The sequence below is a fragment of the Acinonyx jubatus genome, chromosome C2 (genome assembly GCF_027475565.1).
Source record: "Acinonyx jubatus isolate Ajub_Pintada_27869175 chromosome C2, VMU_Ajub_asm_v1.0, whole genome shotgun sequence".
NCBI lineage: Eukaryota > Metazoa > Chordata > Mammalia > Carnivora > Felidae > Acinonyx > Acinonyx jubatus.
Window position 1 is genome coordinate 28,646,166 of NC_069384.1, and position 23,755 is coordinate 28,669,920.

General features: G+C 35.1%; 1 protein-coding gene across 2 annotated transcripts in view; it reads right to left on the minus strand.

The window, feature by feature from the left end:
* Positions 1 to 23,755, minus strand: part of LOC106974549 (multidrug resistance-associated protein 1-like) — an 87,149-nt gene that overhangs the window by 41,883 nt on the left and 21,511 nt on the right. For both annotated transcript variants that reach the window (XM_015071802.3, XM_015071804.3), the window contains 8 exons: positions 16,032 to 16,286; positions 13,714 to 13,779; positions 10,610 to 10,747; positions 8,934 to 9,080; positions 6,545 to 6,629; positions 6,385 to 6,451; positions 5,652 to 5,778; positions 1,692 to 1,868 (listed from right to left, as the gene is read on the minus strand). In XM_015071802.3, coding sequence (XP_014927288.1) covers positions 1,692 to 1,868; positions 5,652 to 5,778; positions 6,385 to 6,451; positions 6,545 to 6,629; positions 8,934 to 9,080; positions 10,610 to 10,747; positions 13,714 to 13,779; positions 16,032 to 16,286 — 1,062 coding nt within the window. The remainder of the gene's footprint in view (positions 1 to 1,691; positions 1,869 to 5,651; positions 5,779 to 6,384; positions 6,452 to 6,544; positions 6,630 to 8,933; positions 9,081 to 10,609; positions 10,748 to 13,713; positions 13,780 to 16,031; positions 16,287 to 23,755) is intronic.

Below are 23,755 nucleotides of genomic sequence, written 5' to 3' on the forward strand. Positions count from 1 at the left end.
TACTCAGTTTACTCATCCCATTGCCAGAAATGGCAATACCCACATCAGTCTCCCTCACAAGCCTATGATCTAGTTTATCCTTACACTCCCAGCACATAGATTGTGTCTGACACTAGGTGATTAATAAATATTAATAAGGACAACTGATAATATCATTGGCAGAGATACACTGGATTGCAAATCTCTTGAAGGTAGGGGGACAGTTCCCTTGCTCAACATTATGTACCCCATAGCAGAAAAAAGGCATATAATAGATTTAAAAATATTTGTGGTCAATTGAAGAATGCCAAAGGAAAAGATGAATAAAAATGAATAAAATTCTATATCCATTATCTTAGTTGTCTCATAAACAGCTGTAAACAGATTTCCTTTTGAAATAGTCAATTACATGTTTATTTTAAAGCATATCATCAGATTGGGAGACATCTAATTACAAAAAGTGTAAGTTATATATGGTGATGACATTTATGCCTATATTTAATATATACTTCACATTTTGCATTTTCTTCCTCTTTAAATTCTTTTTACTTACATACCATCAACATTTCATATTGTTAGAGTTTGGCTTTATCAGCATAATATTCAGTATGTATTAACAAGTTTGAAGAAGTCACATTTCTGCATCATTTTAGCTATGGTGTCATTTTGCCAAGGGATAGCAAAGACACCAAAAACAAAAAACAAAAAACAAAAAAACGACAACACAGATGTGGTGGAAAAAAAATGAAATCTATTTAATAACTTGAGAAAATACATCTGCAAAGTAACAGGCTATGAACAAAGCCAACATAAGTCTCGTTAAAAGATAAATTTTGCCTCATTCTAGATCTTAAATATTTCTACTTTCTATCTTTTTGCTCTCTAATTATTTTATTTATCAATTTATATAACAGCACTATTAAACAACTTGGGGCCAGGGGTACAAAAGCCTAACAACACTATGCTGACTCTTTTCAGAAATTCAAAGCACTTGGTAAAGATCATTTACCCATCTTCACAGCACACATGAATCACAGGCAGAGGCTGCTTTTGCATTCATGTTTAATTAATGGAGAGTTTAGTCACGGGTCAGAGATAATCTCTCAGGGTTCATACTTTGGCTCATGCTCTCTTGTTTTGTTTTGTTTAAACTCCAAAACACTGGGCAGAGTAATGACTATTCATTAACGCAATGAAAATAAAATAGAACAAAGAATATGGGAAGCAAGATCCTCTTAAGCAAGAATGAGCAAACATGGAGAAGGCACATTAACGACAGCATCGTCTGAGTCTTTTTAGAACCTGGCCTCGGTGCCACCGCTGTAGACTGGTGTTCTGTTGCTACTGTCCTAGGCTTGACTTTGCGCACAAGATATACAGGAAAAACACAAAACATCATTCACTCATTAGACAGTGAACAGCATTATGGGAGCAGCTAAAAACAAAGTGTTGATGATCCAGTTGGTAGGCTTTCGTTCCCCCATGTGGACACAGCATTCCCTGCTGATTTTAAATCTGTTTTCCAAATAGTCAATTATAGATAATTATTTGTCCTTAATATTGCCATCTCTTTCATAGAAATTCTGTAATAATTTTTAAAAATTATAGTTGTATAGAGCTCTTTAAGACTTCAGAAAAAAGACTATAAATATGTTATTAGCATGGCTGAATGGAATTCTATTCCTGCATGTGATGAATTATATTTTCCTTACTCTTTCTCCAATCTCAGTTTGATCTCCATTTGGTAACTGCTCCAAATCAGGAAGGAGAGCACAGGCTTCCAATACTTGCTCATAAAATTGCTTCTGCATGGTGGAGCCAAAAAGAATGTTTTCTTGTAAAATGCAATTCTGAATCCAGGCCTGCTGGGCAACATAAGCCACGGAACCCTAAAAAGGAAAGAAATAAAAGAAACACTCCTAACAAGGGAAAAGAAAAAACATTGCATGTACCACATTAAAGGAACATAAACATATTTAGTCCATGGTTTTGTTTTCTTTTAACTTTAAACTGAATTTTTACAGAACTAGGTTATTTCTTAAATATAAATATATCCTATTTGCATTTTAATTTTATATATGTTTATTATAGGCCCTTTCAAATGAGTTACTTTTGTGCTTTTTTTATTTACTTTCTCTGTAGTTTCTCTCAAAGTTATCTGTCTTTGGTGGAGTTTTCTGGAAGTAGAGGCTGAGTGTATTAGCTCCAGCAGCCATTATAAGGTACTACAGACTAAGTTGCTTAAACAACAGAAATTTCTTTTCTCACAATTCTGGAGGCTAAAAGTCTGACAAGCTGTCAGCAAGATTTCTCCTGAGGCCTAAATCTCTAGCTTGTAGATGATTCCCTTCTTGAGTTTTCACATGGCCTTCTCTCCGTGTGAGTATGTGTGTCTTAATTTCTTCTTGTAAGAACATCAGTCATATTGGAATAGGGCCCACCCTACTGACCTTATTTTAATTTAATTGCCTCTTTAAAGATCGTCTCTCCAAATACAGTCACATTCTGGGGATTAGGACTTCCAAATATCTATCTGGGGGCGGGAGGTTTGGCCCATAACACTAAGCCTGAAGTACAGGTTGCTCACTTGGGATCAATGCTTGTGGAAGAAAACAGGGTAGGAGGATTGGGTAGATGGAAAAGTCACACTGTGATACAGATCCCACAAGGTTTTGACCAACCCCCCAGAGAGACATAGAGGAGTATTATCCATCAGAGTTGTTCTGTGTTAGGCTAAATTGGCCTGACCTTCAGGAGTGGGGCCTTAGCCAGGCCAACCCTGAATGAGCTGGCTTGCTATATGTATTCCCACAGCTGGGAGGCAAGCCCTTCCTAGAAGGGGGATCTAGGTGGCACATCTGTGTCTTCCACATACTCACTGTTCCTAAGTTTATTTTTTGATGATTTTATGTCTCAAAATGATTCCTGAATATATGACAGTCTGCTGCATAAAATATCCTTTTAAATAACCCTTATTTTCTTAGAAAGGACCCACAGTATTTGAACTAGAGACTTACCTTTCAATCTACCCCATGGACTTTATCCAAACATTGATTTTAAAGAATTTATTTTGACTGCTGTGTGCTGTACAATAATGCAAAACACTGAACGTACTTTTTGACCTATGAACTTATGCGTATGTATATAACTATTAACATTTTGATTTCTATCAGGTACTTTAAAGATCCAAGATTAACTTTAATTCTTCTTTTTTGAGCATGTAAGACATGGAGTGGCTTTTGATCCAAAACAATGTAATTCTGATCCGACTTGATCTTGAACACAAAGGTGATTGCTCTTGAATAACCTTTAATTAGAATAATATTAAATCAATTCTCAAGTGATAAAGATTTTGAACACTTGCTATGTATTCGGCAAGATAAGGGGAAAGAGGATGAAAAACACAGGAGCAAAAGGCTGAAGAACAGCAAAAAATGGCACAAAACATAAAACAGAAACTAAATACTACATTGACAGGTATAGACTCGATGTGCTGGTATAACTGGAACTACAGAAGAGTTGATCCATTTTCACAGAGGTGTAAGTTTTTCCTTTAATTTTTATACTATTATTTTAATTTTATACACAAATGAAAATGGGTTTTTGTTTCATTTTATTCTTAATAATAAAACCACAATAGAAGATTTGCTAATTCAAAAATGGTCTTCCAAATCTGTAATGTTCCATCAAACAACACCGAACACTGAATACTCTGAATAAATAGTGCCTGGTGTGAACCTTTGATACTGACAACCAGGAGACCGGAGGTTGAACATTGTAACATGATATCCCTCAAAAAATTCTCATGTGAAACCTTGAGGAACAGAAAGATAAAACACAAAAGCACCTTGTAAACACAAAGTGTCACATCTATTATTATAATTATTATTACTAAATCAGAGATAAGAAGAATGATAGTTATAAATTTAGTATTAAAAAAGTTTTGGGAAATAATTCATATATGACATCTCATGTCCTGCCACTGCTCCAGACCAAAGAACTTTCTGAAGGACAAAGTGGCCAACTATACTGACAGACAATATCTGCTCTCTTCCACAAGCTTAGCTTAATTTAAACAAAGGGTTTTCTCTCAGCTTTATAATTAAGAACAGCATTGTTATGGTTTCTTGCATAACCATGAACATTTTCTTAATTTCAAACCCTCAAAGGTATCAGAAATAATCTTTAAATCTTACCATGAGAGTCTCAACAATCATAGTAAAGATAACAATAACCATTAAAATTCACAGGGAGCTATCTGACTCTGCCAAGAACCAGGCTAAGTCTTTGCACATTAAAGCATTAGATGAAACCCAAAATTGATATTGTTGTTATCTTGATTAATTCCTAATTATTTTTCAAGATCAAATAAAAGGCTACCTCCTCTCTATAATTTTTCTAACTCTTCAAGGCAGAATCTGTTGTTTTTTATACTTTGATCCATTTGTTTATGTCTGATTTAAATACTCGTCATAATTAATTTTAGTATCTCTCTCACCGGACTATGAATTCTGTAAAAAGAGGGGTATGTCATGTTCGTGTTTATCTTGCTTGTACTAAGTATCAAGAACACAGTATGTGTGCAATAATTGCTTGGTAAAAATAGCTGAAGAGACTAAATGAAAATAAAGTCAATATGATAATCATAATATTTTTAAAGGACACTTATTGGCCTAGGATATAGTACAATCATCTTCAACTATAGACAAAAGGCTGACTGCAATTGTTATGAAGAGCACAGGGCTACAAACACAATATACTTAAGGTTAAAAAGTAGGGCTATTCATTTCAGTATAATTGTATCAGAAAAAGTCCCAGACATCATAGTTGATCCTAAAATAAGTAACAGTAATGCTGAGAGAGAAGAATAAATGTAGAACTATTCATTGGAGGGCTGGAATCAGGAAAGATAAAAGGATATGAGGAAATACATATTATGAAGAAAAATAAAAGAGTTGGAATTGATTCTTCCTAGAGAGAAAACTGTGAAGAAACTGGTCTCACATCCATAGAACTTCTCCATTTTATCAGAAGTGAGGAGTAGGTTAGTATTAGGTTAGTATTTTATCCAAGAGCTAGTTAAACCTAAGGAAAAACTCATTAGATAGTCTAATGTTTCAAAAAAGAAAGAGCTGATTAAGAACCTGTTGGATTCTTATTCCTATTGACCTTTAAGAATAGAACAAAAGGCTTGGAGTAGTCCTCTCCTTAGTCCAAGGCTGAAATTTAAAAGTAAGCTATTAATATTATTATTTTTCTGATTTTTTTCTAGGTCAAAAATCCTACCCATGAGCAACTACAAGACTTCTTAGAAATGTGGCTGTAATTACTTAGGGAACTTTGCAATGGATGATAATTAGAAAGCAAATCAAATTAAAATATAAATCACATTAGTTTCTCTATAATTGGTTGCAATTCAGTTAATATCATCAAACAATTACCATAAGCATTCATAAATGATTTGCTAAAGTATTTGGAGGACAGAATGCTGTTACTAAGCCATCCATAGCTAATCAATTTTTGTGGAAATTGAAATGTTTGTTACAAACTAGAAATGCCCATTACATACTTGCATCTTCAATTTGATTTGATAAATTCTTAGGACACTAACCATGTGTTGGCTATGGCCTATTACACTAGGAGATAGAGAATGAATGTATTGTTGGCTCTACCTTTCTTTGAACAACTCCTGTAAGTTTCTCCATTTCCCCAAGCATGGCAGAAAGCACAGATGATTTTCCAGATCCAACTTGCCCTATGACAGCCACTAAAGCTCCTTCTGGAATCTTTATGTTCAAGCTGCATGACAAGAAAAGGAGAGAGTGATATAGGAAGTTCTTGTTACAGTTTTCAATGTATATTCCTAGATAAATTAGAGCATCACCCTTGAAATTGCTTCTATTCATATGAGACTACACTATTCTATGAATACCCAACCTTTCAAATTGTGAACAACAAATGCTACAGAGGAAACAGAGGAAATGAATAGAAAGCAAGAAAGGGAAAAAAAAACTATAAAAATGAAAGGTATTGTGAGAGATTTAAAAAAATAGCCTTGTAAATTTCAATATATTCATCTTCTGCTTTAAAAACTCCAAGAAATATGGGGCACCTGGGTGGCTCAGTCGGTTGACCAGCCGACTCCAGCTCAGGTCATGATCTCACAGTTCGTGAGTTCGAGCCCCGCGTCGGGCTCTGTGCTGACAGCTCAGAGCCTGGAGTCTGCTTCAGATTCTGTGTCCCCCACTCTCTCTGCCCCACCCCTGCTTATGCTCTGTCTCTCTGCCTTTCAAAAATGAATAAACATTAATTTTTTTTTAACTCCAAGAAATAAAAATATGGAACATTATAGAATTCAATGCTAAAATATTTTTTGTTTTTAATTTTTCCCAAATTATGACTTACTTTTTAAGTACTGGAATCCCTGTTTTATCCCAGGAGAAGGAAGCATTTGTAAAACCAATGGCATGATCTGAGAAGAAAAATAAATACAATGGTGCATTTTAGAGCCAATTATCTTCAACCCAGAAGTCAAATAAATATTGAAGGCAGAGAAAATGCTGACCTCCTATGTAGTTTGTTTCAATATTTTGAGGAAGAAGCTCCTCAGTGTTGAGAAAGTCTTCCAACCGACCCAATGATATTCTTGTCTATCAGAATAAACACAGATGGAATTTATTTGGGGGTCAAGGAGCGCTTCAACTAAAAAAATTTTGTTGGGACTTTACAGTACGATTAAAAATATTTGATGAAAATGGAAGATATTGATATAAATTTTCAGTTAGCATAGTTTGAATTATTTTAATGTTTATAAATAATTTCATTCCTAAAAAGAAAGAACAGCTTCAAGGATCAAAGACCAAAACAAACATCATATATGCAGGAAGGCATATATGCCAAAAACTACTCCTTAACACTCTAGTAAAGCCATAATGACTAATTCATTAATAATTATAGAAAGATTAGTTTTCAAAAGCAACTTCAGAATTGTTCAATGAGTTCTGCTTCTGAGTATAAAATAATAGTTTTGGCAATAATAACATTTAGTTTTAGTAAAAAAGCTATAAAATGCTTACCTACAATTAGGATAAATAAAATCAATTTTGTTTTCCTGAAACTGACTTACATGAAATCTCTAGTATGTTTTTATTCACACTATGCTAGAAGATATCTATTGTTAGTGGATAAGATGTACTGGGCCACGGTTTTGTTTACCAAGTGCGGCATATAGGTATGCCTCCTTTCCTTTCTTTCCTTTCCTCTTTCCTTTCCTCTTCCCCTTCCCCTTTCCCCTTTCCTCTTTCCTTTCCCCTTCCCCTTCCCTTTCCCCTTCCCTTTCCCTTTCCCCTTCCCCCTCCCTTTCCCCTTTCCCCTCTCCTCTCCCTCTCCCTCTCCCTCTCCTCTCCCTCTCTCTCTCCCTCTCCTCCCTTTCCCTCTCCTCCCTGTCCTCCCTTTCCCTCTCCCCCCTCTCCCCCCTCTGCCCCCTCTCCTCCCTCTCCTCCCTCTCCCCCGCTCTCCTCCCTCCCTCTCCTTTCCTTTCCTTTCTTTTGACAACTGTTCTCCATATTTATTTAGTGAAGGCAGTAGTGTACCACTAGGAGTTGGAGAACACTTTGAGATACTAGACCTTTAGCTAGATTCTAATTTCAAAACCAAAACAATACTTATTCTAAGAATGGCATTTTTCAGAATGCCATGAAAACAAGTTGTTAGAAGCATCACATCAATAGTACTTCTATGCCCTCTGTTGGTCATTATTAGTAAAATAACAACCAGAAAAGGTATGATAAAACAAAAATGGATTACTTGGTATTCACTACATATTTATTCAAATAATATACTATTACTATTATAATTTTAATATAATTAATATAATTTAATATAATTATTGCCATTACAGTTACTATTAGTAACTATAAGTTACTATTTACTTAAATAATACAAAAACAATTTTTTTGAGAGAGAGAGAGGGCAGAAGTGCGTGAGGGACAGACAGAGAGAAACTCATGAGAGGCAGAGAGGGAGTGGAGAAAGAGAGAGAGAGAGAGGTGGGGCTCACCGGAAGCGGGACTTGAGCTCACCTAAACCAGGGCTCAAACTCAGGAACCGAGAGATCATGACCTGAGTCAAAGTCAGATGCTTAACAGATGGAGCCACCCAGGCACCCATCAAATCATATAAAAATTTAAAGGCAAAGTTCATAGATTAAAGAGCTGGTTCCAATTAGCAAAGCTTCACTTTGCTTATGAACTCAGACTTGAGGAAGAGGATTCAATGGAGGCCACCCAGAAAATCGAAACCTGACATTCAAAAAATTTAACACAAAATCTCAGCGCAAAGGGATCATTCTCCACATTCCCTGTGGTTTTAGCAGCTTTCTACTCATTATAATAATATTAAAAGAGCCCCCAGTGACTGGAGATTACAATAAAGATCTGCTGAAGCAGATACCTCATACACGGTTTGTTGGCAGACTGACATTATCAGTGCACTTGTTTCCCTGTCTTATTCCTTCAGTACAGATGAAATGTTGCTGAACCCTGGAGAAACATTCATATCAAGTTCCATACAAAGCATCTAGCTAAATATTTTTTCAACTGAAAACATAAAATGAGACTTTTGATGGCATTATGTCTAACACTACCTTTTAAAAAGCTAAATAAAATAAACTAACACTTAGCAATGAAAACAATATCCTATATGGAAACACTTAAAAGTCATTTTGATAGGAGAAACGCATAGGCAAAGAAAACATGATTCCTTCGATTCGTTAATGTTCCCTATTACTCATTAATTCGGGGAGATTAATTTTGAAGGCAGTGTAAAACAACAACAAAAAGTGAAATAAACCAAAAAATAAACCTAAAAAAAAAGACACAGAAGTAAAATGTGCAAAACCACAGACTTCAGTAGATGAATGACTCTTCTAAGGTTTAAGCATATTTTGGATGTACCTGGACCACAGCTGAGATCACCATTGGTAAATCAAACAAAGGAAGCTTCAAAATATTAAACAAAGACATAGATGTGAACACTTTAGTGGCTGTTAAAAAGTTTCCTTCATCCAATAAGAAATAGATGCCAAACGTCGCCAGGGACACCTAAAAAATACAGACATGTTCTTTCCTTCAATTATTCAGTGCTAACAACAGTATGAGTTAAAGTCCCCCCAAATAGGGGAAAAAATGTTAAAACCTTTTTTATTGTTGTTTACCAAAATCCAGTACTATTCAGTATGATTGCTGAAGAATATAAAATAATATTTAGATAATACAATTGTGTATCTTAGAAAACGGCATCCTTGAGACCATGTGGCCCAATTCCCTTCTTTCAGATATCATGTTCCTACTGGAATGATTCCCATTTAAAATGTGTACTAATGCACTGTCTGTGCAGAGCCTGTTGGGAATTCTCTTTCTCTCTCTCTCTCCCTCTCTCTCTGTCTCTCCCCTGTCCAATCTCTCTCTCTCAGAAGAAATTTACTTAAAAAAAATTTAAAAAATAAATTAAATGTGTACATCTTTTTTTTTTAAGATGGAGTATTATGTAAATTTATTTTCCAATGGTATATGTATACACCCGGACTCATATGTAATGATTATACTTTCTGTGAGTCACAAAATTAACTGAAGAAAGTATGAATAAATCATGGCTCATAACATTTATATTTACTTTTGTAAGTGTCATTTAGAAAGGGCAGAAAAGTTCATATATGCATGAGAATATGCTATCATGTACATAGGACTTATCTTAAGCAAATACTTCTTGGACATTTTTACCAAAGAATTCCAAATGTAAATATCACTTTTTATTTTCATAATACTCATATATTTATCTAAATAAAAAATAATAATATTTAAAATTGCCAACCAGGGAGACATATGGAACTTCCCCTGGCCCCCATCACCACCAGGAGTGGTAACTTTGATTAACATTGATGCTTCAGCTCTATGTGGTCTGGTCTTCCTTTGGCTTTCAGTCATCGCTTTATACCTCAAGGCACTTTATATTCTAGTTTAAATAGCATGGAATTCCCAACGCTTACATGGTATGACAGAAAGAGAACACCCTCAGTTCATATCAATTTGCCTCCGAATATTAATCCTATAACTTTGAGGATATTACCAAAGTAGAATGGACTTTCATTTCCTATTGTGAAATGAGAAAAGCAATGCCTTATCATTGCAAGAATGAAACAAGGCAACCTCTATTAACTTGTCTGGCATGCTGGAGAAGCACTCAATAATTCTTCATTCCCTTCCCAACTCCATATAGTATGCCTTTGGGTCTTGCTTAATCACACCAATCAAGGAATTTTATACCTGAAATGAAACTCTTAAATGCAGGTTATACTGTTTAAGGATAGAAAGGCAAGTGGTCGATCTGTGAGCAATTTGTAAAGAAACAAAATTGTATTATAGGTAAAAAATACAGACCAATGAGAATGCATATACTTTCCTCTTCTTTAAAACTTCCATTCTCTAATCTACATAAATCAACGACTGCATTTCATGAAAATGTTATTTCAGATACAGAAGACTCCACTTTGGACACCTTAAGTCCAGGTAATTTGGAGGTGATCTGCAGACCAAATTTGAAAATCAAAACGGGAAATATTATACACACTCACCAAGAATGGAATGCAAGTTAATGTCAGCATAGAAAATACAGCAAGATACCCAGCTGATTTTTGAACTTCTAACTCCTGTTCTCGAATTTCAACAATCTTCTTTTTATAGGAGGGTTCCCATGCATAAAGTTTGAGGATCTGTAAAGGATGCAGACAATGACTATTTGATAAGTCAATATCATATAAGAAATAAAAACCTGCGCCCATACAAATATACACAGTATACTCCCCCAGCCCCCAACATACACACAACTGTAAAGGTTTTTTAAAAAAGACATTAAACTCATAAAGCAAATAATACTCCTATTTTCACCTGGGTCAAATTTTTCCTGGGGCTCCTGGGTAGGTCAGTCGGTTGAGCATCTGACTTGGGCTCAGATCATGATCTCACGGTTCATGGGTTCAAGCTCCACGTCAGGCTTTGTGCTGACAGCACAGAGTCTGTTTCAGATTCTCTGTCTCCCTCCCCCTTTGCCCCTCCCTTGCTCGTGCTCTCTATCTTCTCTCCCTCAAAAATAAACATAAAAAAAGTATTTCTTTTTATTATGGGTTTTTGGGGGGTAGATGGCTGGGAGTAGAAAATCACCACCTCTCCAGGTTTCTGTCCTTCTCATCCACCAATAGCTTATTCCTGAGCCAGACTTCAGCAACATCTCAGCTCTGGGCATGAGCCCCACAGTGTTTCTGTCTAGCTTAATATTAGTACTCTTCCTGCCGGTTCAGCTCTCACTTCTGTCCACTCCCATTTCCCAATAGCTATGCTCCTTTCTATGGCCTCTCAATTTCTGGAAGACTGATGGCATGGGACTTCAAGCCATTTTCTGAAAGGTAACTAGTGTTCTGAGATTGTAAACTGGAATATATACAGTCACATACATCCTATTGCTCTGTTTCTCTGGAGAACCCTAAAAATCTCTCACTGGCTCTGTGAACTCAGACATGACACTTAACTTCTCAGAGACTTTGTTTCCTTATTTGGAAAATGAAGATGAGAAGTTATTTTCTTGGGGTTCCTAAGAATTGCATGAGGAAACAGATCCAAAGTGATCATTACAGCATGTGGCACGTAAAAATTGTTCACTAAATGAGAGCTATTATCATTATCAGAGAGAGGCTATAGCATCTGTTTTCTTCCCCCAAACCCCAGGGATGCTGACTGCCCACACCTTCAAACTATCCTATACTTTAAACTTCCCTATACTTGGTCCTCTACCAGTTGTCTAGTATATTCACTGTTGGAACTAATTTCAAATTTTTGACTTTGCTCAGATATCTAGGAAATGTTCTTTTATTTTATCTACACTGTCCCAGTCTTACTGATAATACAAATTTCCTTTTATGAAGATCAATCTTTATTTATTTATTTATTCATTTAGAGACAGAGACAGTGTGAGGGAGGGGCTAGAGAGAGGGAGAGAGAGAGCAAATCCTAAGCAGGCTCTATGTTGTCAGCACACAGCCCGATGCAGGGCTCAAACCCATAAACTGTGAGATCATGACCTGAGCTGAAATCAAGAGTTGGACGCTTAACCAATTGAGCCACCCAGCCCCCCCCCCAATATCAGCATTTACAACCTATAAACATACATTGCTACACTTTGTATGAATGCAGGGGTTATCAATTAACCCACTGAGAAGTACTGGATGCATTAGGATAACATTCCTTTGGGGGTGTATGACTTTATTACAGAATATCAGCTATTCAGTAATTTAATCTGAGTTAAATTTCAGAGCTACTTAAGGCTACTTTTATATTCAGATAAGTAAGTGAATCATATCAGTCTCTTTTCAAGGTATCTTTAAAAATGTCTTTCACTTCAGTAGTTTTCAATTTTGTGAAAGTTCTACACAGTACAATAGAGCAGAATTTTTAATGATTCCTAAAGTGAATCAATGTGTACATATAATGGGCATATCCTATGTTTGTAATGATAAATGCACAAGACAGAAAATTTCCTATGCAATTGTCAATTCCAGAAGGAAATTCCATGTGGGCTTTACAAATTTTGTCCTTTAGAAAAAATCTAGGGGTTCCTGGGTGGCTGAGTAGTTAAGCACTGGACTCTTGGTCTTGGCTCTAGTCATGATCTCACAGCTTGTGAGTTTGAGCCCCACATCAGGCTGTGTGCTGACAGTGCAGAGCCTGCTTGAGATTTCTCTCTCTCTCTCTGCTCCTCCCTGGCTTGCTCTCATTCTCTCTCTGTCTCTCTCTTTCTCTCAGAAAATAAATAAATAAACATTAAAATTAAAAAAAAGAAAAATCTGATATGGTATAATCTAGGTGAAACAGAATTTGAAATTTTATCTATCTATCTATCTATCTATCTAGAAAGTTCATGAGGTTGCACTCTTTTATGATAGAGAAAATATTAGTAGAATGGGGGGTAGCTTTCTTAGGGATAAATAATTTATAACATACATTTTGTAAAATACCATTTGTATGATCATTTCCATTCCACCTAAAAGAACCTGAATGACATTTCATCACTTTCCCCATATAAACCTGCCTTCAACCTGATGATAATGTCATTGCCACTCTTGCCTGCCTCATTCCATGTCTTCCACACAACCCCTTAAAACAAGTTATATGTTGTCTCTTTGGGGATATTTATGTTTAATTCTTGGGTGAGAAACAGAAAGAAAATACCTGCATTTTATTTGGTTTCATTTAAATGCTATTTTAACAATAAGAATTCCTATACATGAGACTTGAAATACTCTGCCAACAATTACGTGTGTGTGTATGTGTGTGTGTGTGTGTGTGTGTGTGTGTGTGTGTGTATACCTATATATGTGAATCAATGTGTACATATAACGGGCATATCCTATGTTTATAATGATAGTGTTGATGAATGTTTATAGTGTAGTAATGGTGAATGTTTATATCCTATGATATAATGGTAGATAATGTGTATCCTATGTTTATATGATATACTCATATGTATTTTTTGCACATATATACATATAAATATATATATTTCATTACTTTCCTTCAATATATATATTTCATTACTTTGATATTGAGAATGGTAAAAAATTCATTTATTCACTAACATTACTGTATTCTAAATAGTGAAATTAAAATCACATTCCTTTTATATTACCTTAATTCCATGTAAGATTTCATTGAGTAGTTTTATCTGTTTATCTTTGTTCTTCGTTTGGCTTTTCTATTTAAGGGGAAGAAAATGATAGCATATTTGACAAAGGTTGCTAATAATTTAACTTACTTTGCTACAGCCTTTTAAAAAAATACAGTCTCTTCCCTCTATTTCATATAATATTTTGAAAACCATCATAAAATATTCATATATTCTTTCATTGGTAAAGGTAAAAATTAGTTATAAGTAGATATTTTAAAACTTAAAAGTAGCCAGCAGTAGAATAAGAGCAAAGTGCATACTTTACAAAATAGTAGAAAATTTATTTATTTACATGTAATTTGTTTAAAATTGAATAAAAAAAAATATCCATCCATATTCTATTTAAATGGGATTAAATTCCCCAAATTTTATCAATTAGATATATATATATATACATATATATATTTATTTATAACAGAATAAACATAAAAGTCTGTATATTATAAGTATACTATATTGAGTATTAATACTTTGGAAATTAAAGTTATTAAAATGGATATTTTCAAATACTGATTCTTTTTTGGCAAATAATAAGTACAGTATTTGTATATCTAACAAACTACACACTTACAAGTTACTATCCACAATACTATTTGTGTGATTAAAGGCATATTTTCTGTTTAGTATATTTGTACATAATATTGTACTCTCTTTGAAATTTCCCCCAAATGTATTTCAATTCATAAAAGTTTGAATTTAAATTATTTAAAATCCAGAATTTTTAAAAGCTAGTTTAAAAATATTAATTATAATACAAACTTGTTATTCTAAATACTATTGTGTTAGTAATTCATAATTATTTCATAGTTATATGGTATTTTCTAGTTTTCATCTCTAAAGACTAGTCATCTTTCTAGTAATTATTTGGTAATAATTTTAGTAATTATTTGGTGATTGATCTGTATTTAGAAAATTCAGAAAAATATAAAAGAAGGTGTAAATCCTCATCCCTTAAATGTATTCAAGTAATTAGTGAAAAATCTCCCTCCTTCCATTTAATTCTACTCTATAGGTAACTATTCTTAAAAGACTGGTGCTTCATCTCTAGATTATTTCTATGCCTATAAAAATTCATTTATATCTAAATCTGTATCATTTCATTTACTTATCTCTATCACACCCATGTGTATAGGTATATTCACATTTTAAAAATTTGGGGCGTCTGGGTGGCTCAGTCTGTTGGGTGTCAGACTTCGGCTCAGGTCAGGATCTCATGGTCTGTGAGTTTGGGCCCTGCATCAGGCTCTGTGCTGACAGCTTAGAGCCTGGAGCCTGCTCCACATTCCATATCTCCCTCTCTCTCTCCCCTCCCCCACTCATGCTCTCTCGCTCTCTCTCTCAAAAATAAATAAAGGTTAAAAACACTAAAAAAAAATTGGGTTATGTATATGTACATGTATGCATAATATACACATATATCTCCATACATAGGTTTCTTTATTTTCCCCCTAATATGTGATTGACACATTTCCATGTCAGTACATAGATAGTGTTAATCTTTTATCCATTTAAAATAATAAAATAAGTGTCATAAGCAATACACCTGCATGTGTGTGTTTACTTTAACACATGAAACCATTCGTCCTTCCCCTTAAACTGTGGTTTTTTGGTGCAGTAAACTATGTCCTGTTTCTCCATTTCTACAGTATAGCATAGTCCACACTGTCTGGTACATGGCAGACGTCAAATAAGGTATTAACAGTAAGATGAATGAATGTAAAGTAAGAATATTAAAATTATTTCAGTTAATCACTTACCAACTACTTTCTGGATGTAGTCACTCCTTGCTCACTGTAACCCACCAGCCTCCCTGCCACTCTTCAGACAAAACAAGCACACCCTTATCTCTAGACTGTGTGCACACTGTTACTTTTGCTTAGTAAATCTTTTTCTCAGACATGTACAGGGATTCCTCCCTCACCCTGCTGATATATCATATCCTTCCTGAGGACTTCACTATCCCGTATGTGAAATGGCACTCTGTTACTCTACCATCCTAGCCTAATTCGTATTTCTTCGTACACAAATTAATATCTGGCATTGTGCTATTTATTCATTTCTCAATGCCTTCTCCTCCAATGAAAGCTGGAACTCATCAGTTCTCCTCACTGCAGTACTTCAGCACAGAACAGATGTCCAATCGATATTGGTTGAATGAATGAATGGCAAAGTTGGGTTATTTCCACATATACAGAATTTGCTAGATGGTTATTGTCAACACAAGTCAGAAAACTTGGCTTCTGTTTAACACGTGTAACAGGATGCAGTCTTTTTCTTACCTTTAGCTTTTTTACTCTAGTTGCAACCAAAGCATTTATTGGTATAACCAACACCAGGACTGCTGTCCCTGCCAACACTGCTGGACCCAACTCTTGCCAAAGCAGTGATACGGCCATCAGGATTTGTAAAGGGGCTGACCAAAGGAGATTGAGGTTTGCGGTCAAGTCCATGAGCTGCTGGGCATCTGCTGACATCAAGTTAATAACTTCCCCAGTTGAAAACCTCTTTCGTGAGACATTAGATAAAAGTAGGGCCTAGGAAAAAAAAAAAAGAAGCAGCAAAATATTTAAGAGTTCTGTAGAACTTGGGGCATTATTATCATCAAACAATGGTAACTTTTAATATCAATTTTTAATATATTTAGGAAAACGTACAAGATTATTTATGCATTAGGATTATAAAATATTGAGAACTTTTAATGTTATTACATGAGGAAGATACAATTATTGATCAAAACATATAGTTTTAAAATTCACTGCATATTGGTAGAGAGTAACATTTGTATTCCCAAGCAAATACCTTCACTAAGAACCCTCTACAAATTGCTGATTACAAAATTAAAAAAAAATCTGTTCTAGGGGTGCTTGGCTGGCTCAATATGTACAGCATGTGACTGTTGATCTTGAGGTCATGAGGTCAAGCCCCACAATGAGTGTAGAATTCACACACAAAAAAATCTATTTTATATTTTTAGCATTGAGGATCTTCTCTATCCGTTGGCACCCCTAAAATGCTAAACCATCTAAATTTTATCAATACAAGGTACATAAAAGAATCAATAAATATCTAATGCATGCTGATGAATAGTATTATGCTTGAAACTAGAAAATTTAAAAATGACACTATCCTAATTCTCAAAAAGATTATAATCTGGTTGTGGAGTCTACTTACCACCACCCCCCCCCCCACACACACATATACCTCCCACACAGAATGATAGTAAGTATAAAAATAGCTAAGAAGGGCTATGGGAATTTAGAAAGATAAAAATATTGGAAAGGCTTCGTGGAGCAGATGGAAATACATTTTTTCTTCCAAGGCCCAATTCTCACTTTGTCTCTATGCACATTATTTTAATATTTGTATACTGAATTCAATATTCCCAAGTTTAATTATTGGTAACTCTTACTAAGGTTGATGTTAGAAATTCATTTATTTAATGCTCCACTCATTTAAAATTCCCAGTGAAATGAAAAAATAAACTGCAAAAGTAGTGGGGAATTGGTATTTGTACTGGAAGCCAGGCAAAAGTTCATTCATATGCCAAGAATTTTAAGGAACGTCCACTGCACTGATTTAAAGAGGGACAGGATAGACAGCTGGGGCTAACAAGAGTAAATGGGATATAGGAAGCACTCAAAGTCTATTTTTTTCAACAAATGAATAATAAAAAGCCAAAGAAAAGGCCCATATTAAAAATAAGTAGGTACGACTTTCAGTGGAACTCTTCTATAATTCCTGAGTTTAAAGCAGGAGGGCTTCATGTAAGAGGGAGGTACAACCTTCTTGGGGGCAGGGGGGGTGGTGGTCTGCACAGCCTCATAAGGTTGTATCATATCCATATCCATATCATAAGGGAGCATCATAAGGTTCCAGAATCCCCCTAACATTTATGACTGCTGCAGTGTTCAATCCTTGTTTACATTTCTACACAGTAAATTAGAAACAGTTCTATTACTGACTAGTAATGGGGGGACAGTGGTGCTAGTGATAAAACAGAATGACTACTACTGCCACAAGAGGGGGAAGAAAAGAAAAACATATTAGTCATTATGATATTAAGCTTTAGCCATGTCTCCCCCAAAGGCAGCTCTTTAACCTTCCCCTAACATGTTACTGATCGCCTAATTTGGCCAAGTGAAACCATGGAAATCCTAGAACTGTAACTCTCATTTCATTAAGTCTATAACATTTCTTAAGAGAGGACCATTGATCTCTAATAGAATCCACCAGCAACTTATAATTATAAAAAGTTATAAACTATTTTCTCTCACACTTATAGAAGGAAAAGTTAACGAGTATTTAGTATTTATGAAAATACTAGCAGATTGAATAGTTCAAAGTAGCTAAATTATCCAAGGAATCAAATAAATGACCTATTGGAACAAAATATATCACAAGAAACATGAGAAATATATGAATATCCCTTTTTAATCTTATAGCAAAAGAACACGATAACTGTTTAAAATGAGTAAAAACAAAAAAGAATAATTTAAATTGAAAATACAAGTGTCAAATTGTTTAAAATTACAGTGGAGGCACCAAAAGTCCAAATGGATGTTACAAGAAAGGATTTTTTTTTCAATTTTATGTTTATTTTTGAGAGTGAGAGAGACAGAGAGAGACAGCAGGGGAGGGGGCAGAGAGAGAGGGGGACAGAGGATCTGAAGCAGGCTCTGTGCTAATAGCAGAGAGCCTGATGTGGAGCTTGAACTCGCGAACTATAAGAGCATGACCTGAGCCAAAGCCAGACACTTAACTGTTTAAGCCACCCAGGCACCCCCAAAAATGGAATTCCTAAACCAGTAGATAATGTTCAAAAACTTTTCCCAGATATTAGAGAAAACATATTTTAAACATGAAATATTAAAAAAAAAAGATTTAAGGCATGGAGGAGTTTCAGGTAGGTATACACTCATGGGATATAAATATACACACATATATGTATATATTACATAAATATGTTTTAAATGTATTATATTTAGATGAATATATTAAATATATATTATAAATATATAAATACATATTAATATAAATATGTATTTATATTAATATGTATTTACACATACATTTATATTTCTTTATAAATATAGATTAATGAATAACCAACTTCTAGGGTGAAATGCCTGGGTTCCAGGGCCAGCCAGTAACACTATTTCATAACTCTTTGACAGTGGGTAAGTTACTCAATTGTTCTGACTTTAAGTTCCTTATATTACATATGTGAGCATTATATTGACAGCTACATCCATATCTATAACTGACCATGTATCTATTTCTATGTACATAATAGTGCTTAAAACAGAGTGCAACATATATGTTTGTATGTGTCTATTATACACGTGTGTATATTATATATATATATATATAGACACATAAATACATAACAATTACTTTACAAGTAAAGAATAAGAAATAATTAAAGATAAAACAGAAGACAATCTCTCTGATTGAAGAAAATATTTCAAACCAAAAGCAATCAGGAAGTACCAGTCAATTTAGTTAGAAAACAGTACCTTCTCTTATCCTGGTAAAATTTGCAAATTCTATAATGTCAAAATTATCCTTAGAAAGATATACTTATGGGGCACCTGGGTGGCTCAGTCGGTTGAGTATCCGACTTCAGCTCAGGTCATGATCTCACGGCTCATGGGTTTGAGCCCCACGTTGGGCTCTGTGCTGAGTGCTCAGAGCCTGGAATCTGCTTTGTATTCTGTGTCTCTCTAGGCTCTCTGCCCCTCCCCCATGCTCTGTTTCTCCCTGTCTCTCTCAAAAATAAATAAATATTTTTTAAAAAATTAAAAAAAAAAAGAAATACAAGCACCCAAACACAGTAAAATTAAAATAAAACAGGTTATTTGAAAATGGTGGGGTAAGAGGTGGGGGTTGGCAGCAGCTGTAAAATCTGTAGTCAGAAGACAATACTGCTATGGTTATAAAGAATGTGTGGAGGGGCGCCTGGGTGGCTCAGTCGGATAAGCGTCCGCCGTCGGATAAGCGTCCGCCTTCGGCTCAGGTCATGATCTCGCGGTCCGTGAGTTTGAGCCCCGTGTCGGGCTCTGTGCTGACAGCTCAGAGCCTGGAGCCTGTTTCGGATTCTGTGTCTCCCTCTCTCTCTGCCCCTCCCCCGTTCATGCTCTGTCTCTCCCTGTCTCAAAAATAAATAAACGTTAAAAAAAATTAAAAAAAATAAGAATGTGTGGAAAAAGAACTCCAATATACATTGAGTGAACCATATGTATCATGAGTGAAGATGGTAAACAAGGTGACAAATCAGGCAAAAAATGACAGTAGTAGGAAAAAGTGTAGTGTATACATATATGAAAGTTTCTGCTATGAATTTAAATTGTTTGTGTCATATAACAAAGTATTTTCTCAACATGTTTGGTCATGACCTATTATGAAATAAATAATAGATTATAAAAAAGTATATTACACATATATATGCATGCATGTAAAATAATTAGAGGAAATTACATCAATGATTACCTTTGCAATCTGGAATTATGAATTGCTGTCATTTTGTCTGCCCCATTTTATTCCTTACACATATTTTCTTCAATATACAAAAGAAAATTATCTTTAAAAATTAACTGCTTTCAAAATATTAAGATTAAAGGGCACTATCTAAATGGATGTTGTTCTGCATTGCATTTTTAACATCAGGAGCACTGATTTTTCTTTCAATATTTTTTTCTGCCAACTAAACTTTTACATTTCTGTGAGGGACAAAATTCACAAGGCATGAAGGGGAATTTAGTTACCATTTATTCCTAAATTACACAATCTAAACTGCCTCTTTGTTATACAAAACAATTTGGAAGAATACTGCAATATGACACCACAAGTATACTGGATGGTGCAACATACTGAAGAATTATCTGGTAAAAAGTATTTAACCTTATAAAAGAGAGAAAGCAACACTGAGGTAAAAGGGAAAAAAATGTAAAATCTAAAACCATATGAAAAGTTGAGAGTTTATAAATACTCTGCAATCAAAATGAAAATTAGCCAATTTTCATTTAACAGTCATATTGTAATCATAATCACACTCACAAAGCTCTGTTATTTTTAAATTCCATCCAAGTTTGAGATTTCTTTTCTAGAATATTGTAGAATATTGTCCTTATCTAGTCTACACACACACAGCACAGGTAGGTGACTCATCACATTGTGAAACGTCATTGATTTCATACATTGAATTATACTCCAACAAGAGCCAGATGAGCCAGGTATGGCCCCAGCCTTTAAAAACATCTTATTGACTGGAGATATCTTGACTATCACTGAACTCAATTCACTTGTATCTCATTTTATCATCTGATGGTGAAATATGTTTGCCATTTCACATTCTCCCACTTAATGTATGTTTTCATTTCTAGACTCACTGCCATGGCTCTGGTTCATATCTTTACTTCCAGAACTATTAATATAGTTCTAAAATATTCTTTATTTCCAACCCAACCTATTTTAATTACTTTCTCCTGATTACCCATCTGTCCTATGGCTCAAATGAGTCCTAACTTCCTCTAGAACTAAAGTACATTTTTACAATGTAGTTTTCAAGCTTCTAAAAAAATGAGCTGCAATCCCTTCTTTCTTACCATCCTAACCCTCCCCACCAACGTGCTCATAAAATATTATCTCTAGCTACATTAATCTACTCATCATTTTCTGAGTAAGCCATGTATTCATCTGTGGACTCCCTCCCACTATGTATTTCCAACAGTAGAGCCTTTGCCTCATGCAATTCATCCTTCAGACCTACGTCATGCAATATTATGCAATATTAACCATGACATTTTTCCTGACCAACGCTGCTATAAGTCACAGAAATCACATAATTTAGAGCTGGAAGGGCCCTAAAAATTCCTAACCCAGTGATTCTAAACCAAAAGTGACTATACTTCTAATGACATAAGGTGTACCTAAAGGTAGACCCTCGTAACATTTATAAGAACGCATTCTTCTTCAATTCCACTGCATGCAATACAATATGCCAGAATTATCTTTCTGACTCTATGTGCATGATATGGATTCTGCTTCTCCTAATCCTGACCACAGTAGAGTTTCTTTATTTTAAAAAAATATACCTGAGGCGCCTGGGTGGCTCAGTTGGTTATGCGTCCAACTTCGGCTCAAATCATGATCTCACAGTTCATGAGTTCAAGCCCTGTGTCAGGCTCTCTGCTGTCAGTGCAGAGCCTGCTTCAGATCCTCTGTCTCCCTCTCTCTACTCCTCCTCCATGCTCTCTTTCTCTCTCTTTCAAAAATAAATAAACAAAAATTTAATATATATATATATATTTTATCAATTTTCTTGCATTTTATAATTATCACAATTAAGGTAAGAATAAATCTTTAAAGTACAAATGTAGACAGTCTAGGCACTGTAATACTATCCAATATGGTAGTCATTAGCTATGTGTGGTTATTACATTTAATTAAAATTAAAAATTCATTTCCTTAATCTTACTAGCTATAGTTCAAAGGCTCAATAATCATATGTTACTAGTGGCTGCCCAACCAGATAGTGTGGATGTAGTACTTTTTCTAGTTAAAAAAATTGTTTTGAAACTTTTATTTTATTTCACTTTATTTTTTTCCAGATATCTCAAATCCTCATATTATTCCTTCAATGGAAAACAAAACTTTGGTCTCTAACTCAAATCTGTTCTCCTTGTCAGCACTCCATGTCCCAAATCTCTCCTGTTTTTCCTTTTCTCCTCCCTCTTTTAAAAATTGAGATATATTGGGGTGCCTGGGTGGCTCAGTTGATTAAGTGTCCAACTTTGGCTCAGGTCATGATCTCACGGTTCATGAGTTCAAGCCCCGCATTGGGCTTTATGCTGACAGCTCGGAGCCTGGAGCCTGCTTTGAATTCTATGTCTCCTTCTCTTTCTGCTCCCACCTCTCTCTCTCTCTCTCTCTCTCTCTCTCTCTCTCTCTCTCTCTCTCTCTCTCTCTCAAAAATAAACAAAGGGGTGCCTGGGTGGCTCAGTCCGTTAAGCAACAGACTCTTGATTTTGGCTCAGGTCATGATCTCACGGTTCGTGAGCTCAAGCCCCACACTGCGCTCCATGCTGACAGCATGGAGCCTTCTTGGGATTCTCTCTCTCTCCTCTTCCCCTCCACTGCTTGTGTTCTCTCTCTCTCTCTCTCTCTCTCTCTCTCTCTCTCTCTCAAAATAAACTTAAAAAATAAATAGACAAACATTAAAAACACTTTAATATAAAATTGAGATATATTTAGTTGACATACTTTAGCTTCAGGTGTGTAACATAATGCTTCGATATGTGTATATATTGCAAAATGATCACAAGTCTAAACATCCATCACTACACATAGTACAAAATTACAAAATTTCTTGTGATGAGAACTTTTAAGAACTACTCTCTTGGCAGCTTTCAAATACAAAATATAGTCACCATGCTACACATTATATTCCCATGACATTTATTTTTTAAATAAAAGTTTTATACATTCTGATCATCTTTACCCATTTTTAAAATCACAAAGATTCTACTGGACAGTGTTTGGTAGAGGAATGCTCTCAGACTGCCCACATTAAACCCAGGATAACTGATGCTGCTTTTGATGCATTTCCCATTTCTTAGACCTCAAGAATTGTCATGGAGCCGTACCTGTGACCTAAGGTGTAACAAAATCTGAGCTTTGAGACTCATGAACTCCTAAAGTGATCAAGTGGAAGGAGGCCCCTGCTTTTTCCACAAACCTTAAAATTGGTATGCCCTGACCTTTATTCCAAACGAGCAGCATGTGAATGGACAGAGAACAAGAAAGTCCTAACAGCTCCCCTCTTCAACAAGAACAGTATCTGAGATCAGGTTTACCCCACTCTAAAAACAAGTCCTTGATGAACTAGAGCCAATGTCAGATTAATATGGGTATCTGGCGCCACTATGAGAGACATTTTGGACATTGAGTATCTAAGTATGATGAAAATCAGAATTCTACAACCTGTAAAGAGACAAAGAAGAGA